This window comes from Orycteropus afer, unplaced genomic scaffold, assembly GCF_000298275.1.
Source record: "Orycteropus afer afer isolate SDZICR_OR568_19922 unplaced genomic scaffold, OryAfe1.0 scaffold00084, whole genome shotgun sequence".
NCBI classification, from domain to species: domain Eukaryota; kingdom Metazoa; phylum Chordata; class Mammalia; order Tubulidentata; family Orycteropodidae; genus Orycteropus; species Orycteropus afer.
In genome coordinates, this window is record NW_006921671.1 from 6230262 (window position 1) to 6234838 (window position 4577).

The following is a 4577-nucleotide window of genomic DNA, read 5'->3' on the forward strand; positions in this document are numbered from 1 at the left end:
AAAAAAAAAAAAAAATCCTGTGGGGCATAGATCTACTCTTGACACAGATGGGGCTGCCATGAGCCAAAACTGACTCCACAGCAACTGTAGAGTGGCTGCCTGAATTCCCTGGCTTGTAGCTGCCTAGCTCTCCAACCACTGCTGCTGTCAGCACATCTCTAAGGCTGGCTCTTGCCTGCCTTTTTTGTTTTGAAGGATTCTTGTGATTACACTAGAGTCACTCAGATAATCCAGGATAATCTCCCATCTCAAGAGCCCATACCTAATCAGAGCTGCAAAGCCACCTCTGCCATTGAAGGTAACATAATCACAGGTTCCAGGAGTTAGACATGAGCATCTTTCTGGAGAGCTATCATTGTGTCTACCAGAACTGGGAACTGCCTTCAGCCAGCAAGAAAACAGAAACCTCAGTTCTACAACCACACGGTACTGAATTCTGCCACCAGCCTGAATTGGTTTCTCCCCTGGAGCCTCCAGAAAGGAATGCAGCCTGCCAACATCTTCATTTTAGCCTGGTGAGACTACTGGACTTCTGACCTACAGAAATGCTGTTTTAAGCCACTAAGTTTGGGGTAATGTGTATGGCAGCAATAGGAAATTAACACTGTATCTTATTACATTACAGAAGGAGCTCTGGTGGCACAGTGGTGCACTTAGCTGCTAACCAGAGGTCAGCAGTTCCAACCCACCCGCCCCTCCACAGAAAAAACGATGTGTCAGTCTGCTTCCCTAAAGATTAACCAAAACCCAATGCCGCTGAGTCAATTCTAGCTCCTATTGACCCTATAGAATACAATAGAACTACCCCAGAGGGCTTCTAAGGCTGTAATCTTTATCATCTATCCAGAGACCAGAAGTGGTGGTGACTGGCTACTACTACCAACTGTTCTGGGACATACCAACAGGGACATAATAGATGGTCCTGGACAGAATGGGAGAAGACTGCAGAAAAAAACACTAATTCTTATAAAGTGAATAAATAAATAAAGGGTCAAAGTTACTGGACTGGTAGATACTAGAGGAACCCCCAAGACTACTGCCCTGAGATATGCTTTGAACTTTAAACTGAAACTACTCCCAGAGGTCACCTTTCAGCTAAATAACAGATTAGCTCATAAAACAACATCACCCATGACTCCTGTGCTCCTTTAAAAACAAACAAAATCATATACATGAAACCAAATGGTCAACATTTACCCTAAAGCACAGATGAGAAGATCAATGGGGGCAGGGAAGGTGGATTAATGGAAGCAGGACAACCAGGATGGAAATACGGAGACTATCGACACAATGTGGAAAATATCACCTAGGTTACTGAACATTATATTTAGAAATTGTTAAATGGGAACGTATTTTTCTGTGTAAACTTTCACCAAAAACACAAAATATTTATAAAAGAAAAATTAAACTGAGCAAAATAAATCAGTCATAGAAGGACAGATCCTTTATGGATCTCATTTATATGAAAAAAAACAGATAAATAAAACCAAAGATTGTTAGTGGTTACCAGGCATTGGAAGAGGGTAAAAGTGGGAATGGAATATTAGGAAAAGATAGCGACAAGGGTTACACATGAAGAAGGTAACCAATGTCATTGAATTGTACATGTAGAAACTGTTCAACCGGCAAATGTTTCATTGTGTATATTTTCACAATAAAAAAATACATGACTCTATGTGGTTAGTTCCCTAATAACGTGGACATAGTATCTAAGTCCCTTATCAAAGAAGATTAATTCCCAAGAATTTTTAAACAGTAAATTACCACACAGAAAAAAATGTATTATCTCCCTAGCAATGTTTAAAATATACGTGTGTGTGTGTGGGGTGTGTGTGTGTGTGTGTGTGTGTGTGTGTATATATATATATATATATATATATATATATATATATGGAGCTGTGGTGGTGTAGTGCCTAAGGCATTTGACTGCTAACCAGAACATAAATGAAGTTATGAAATTCAGTGATCACAAAACTACGGAAAAACAGTACACTTAAATATATTGCTGGTAACATTCTAAACTGGTTTCTTTTTTCCTAGAAAACAGCCTAACTACAAATGTAGTAAGAGCTATCAAAACTGTTTTTTCCTCATGTTCATAAAAGTCTCTGAATAGTTAATTCTACTTTTGGGCACACAGACTATGAAAATGATCCAAAATAATAGTAACAACAGAAAAAAATGTGTACCAAGATACCACTGTACTGCCATTTACAATATAAATTTTGATAAGACACATAGCAAATAATACAAGAATCAAGCAAAATATAGCACAGAACTACAATAGAATAAAAGCTATTAATAATAAAGTGATGTTGACTAATTCAATATTCACAAATGTATATTATAAAGCTTCAGGCTAAAATAAAAATATCATGGATTCACTAATTAAAATTATGAAAAATACTGGAAATTAATGTGAAGTGATATATTATAATCTTTAAATTCTTGTTTCTGTAAAGTTGTTTACATTTTATATATATAAAATAAAAATAACAGATCTCAATAGTCTATCTTTTACATTTTAACTAAATATACATTTCAGAAGTTTAAGTAACACTCATGAAACATTCCTTTTGTGTCTGTTACTATTCAGACCTACTCTCCAATTTTACTTGTTAAGACATATATAATGTTCAGTTGTTCTCCTCAAGTATAATGAATTTTTTGAAAGGAAAAAAACAAAACCAACTAAATCAAAATCAAAATAAGAATTTTAAAAATTCTTCACAGTTAAAAACATTCGTGAAATGTCTACATTATTTATTCATTTAGCACATAATATGCCCTAAATCTTAGTACAACATCACACATACCTGATGCGATGACAGGATCTTTCATAAGTTCTCTAGTTATTGGACATATAAATTCATCAGGAATCCCAGAAGAAAGAGATTTCACCTTTGTCCTTAGCTCTTCAATTTTCCTCAGCACTTTACTACGCAGCCCTAGAGATTCTGAAAAGAAATTATTCTGTTAGGGCTGGAAAACCACTGGTAATCCTTAAGCAAGACTCCATCTACAACCAAAAATCTTCAGACGTACTCATACCACATGGAATTATTTTCTCTATAAATTACTTGACGAAACGTTGTCGTACTTATTTTAAACAACCTTAGATTCTAAAAGTTTTTCAAAAAGGTTTTTGGACATTGCTACACAAAATCAAAAAAAGCTCATTTACATATTCACAAAACAAAAAAGTCCCCAAAATAAAACCATTTTAAATAGATGTTCATGTTAATAATGTAAAAATTCCATGTTATATTTTTAAACTTAATAAATTGGAATTATTACTTGTTATGAAAAACAATCATAAATAAAGCTCATTTGTCTAAAACTGATATCCAAGTTTCATTCATTCTTAGTTTTTAATCTTATTAATTTTTTAAAAAGTATCTTTTTAATTTTAGGAAGGTCAGTGTTATAAATTTTGGCATTTTTGAGCTAGATGACAGCTCTGTTTTAAGTGGAAGTGTTTGTGGTGGGAAAGAAAAAGAGTTACATTACAGAATGCCTCATAATCCCATAAAAAGCCAAACTAGTTTTCTTTTTTCTAGGAGGTAGTTTTTGTCTTGGACAATATTTTCAAGAATATTTGCAAACATGTTTGGAAACTAGAGAGAGTGTCTCCCTCCCAGTCAGAAAGCAGATTTATTTCCTGACCAGTATAAAGAAAATGGAGAACCTGAGTGGTACAAATAGTTAACACACTCAGCTGCCAACGGAAAGGTTGGAGGCTCAAGTCCATCCAGAGGCATCTCAAAAGAAAAACCTGGTCATCTGCTTGCAAAATATCAGCCAGTGAAAACCCTATGCCGCATACACAGGGGGTTACCATGAGTCAGTATGGGCTCAGTGGCAACTGAAACAAAGATAACATCTTCCTTTCAGGCAAGGAGGCGCTGGGTAAGTTTGGTAGCTGTTCCTTTATAATACTAAGGGATTCATAAACTCAGGGTTCCTCAGCTCTGACACAAACCACCACTGCCTTGCCCCACTGAGAATTAGCGGGAAAGGGGAACCAGTGAGAACATGAAGTTCATGCTGCACTTCTGTGCCACGAAGTAATGAATTGTTTAAATCTATTTGGACTTATTTCCTTATTGACTAAATCAACAGACATGAGAGCCAACCTAACAGCTGTCTCATGTTTAAGAACTGCTTTCCTAAGACTTCTTTCCCATATAACTCACTAAACCCAAACTGAGGATTATAAGACATTTTTGCAAAGCACCACAGAGAAATTAACAATTTTTTTACATGCTGAATGATTCTGCAAAAATATTGATAACTTAATGAGATTTCCTGATTTGTTAAGAGTTCATTATCCAGAATATATAAAGAACTCCTACAGCTCAAGAAAAAAAGGCAAACAACCTAATTATAAAATAGGCAAATATCTGAATAGACATTTCACCAAAGAAACACAAACAACCAACAAGCATAAAAAGGTAAAAAAATACTTAACACTAATAGTCATTGTTGTCATGTGCCGTCGAGTCGGCCCCGACTCCTAGCGACCCCTCCTTGGGTTTCCGAGGCAGTATCACTACGGAAGTAGGATTGCCCAACCT

General features: G+C 35.7%; 1 protein-coding gene across 1 annotated transcript in view; it reads right to left on the minus strand.

Annotated features, from left to right (window-relative positions):
* The window catches only part of WDSUB1 (WD repeat, sterile alpha motif and U-box domain containing 1), a 75752-nt gene that overhangs the window by 32997 nt on the left and 38178 nt on the right, over positions 1–4577 (minus strand). The window contains exon 9 of the mRNA XM_007941824.1: positions 2817–2957. Within this exon, the coding sequence (XP_007940015.1) occupies positions 2817–2957 (141 nt within the window). The remainder of the gene's footprint in view (positions 1–2816; positions 2958–4577) is intronic.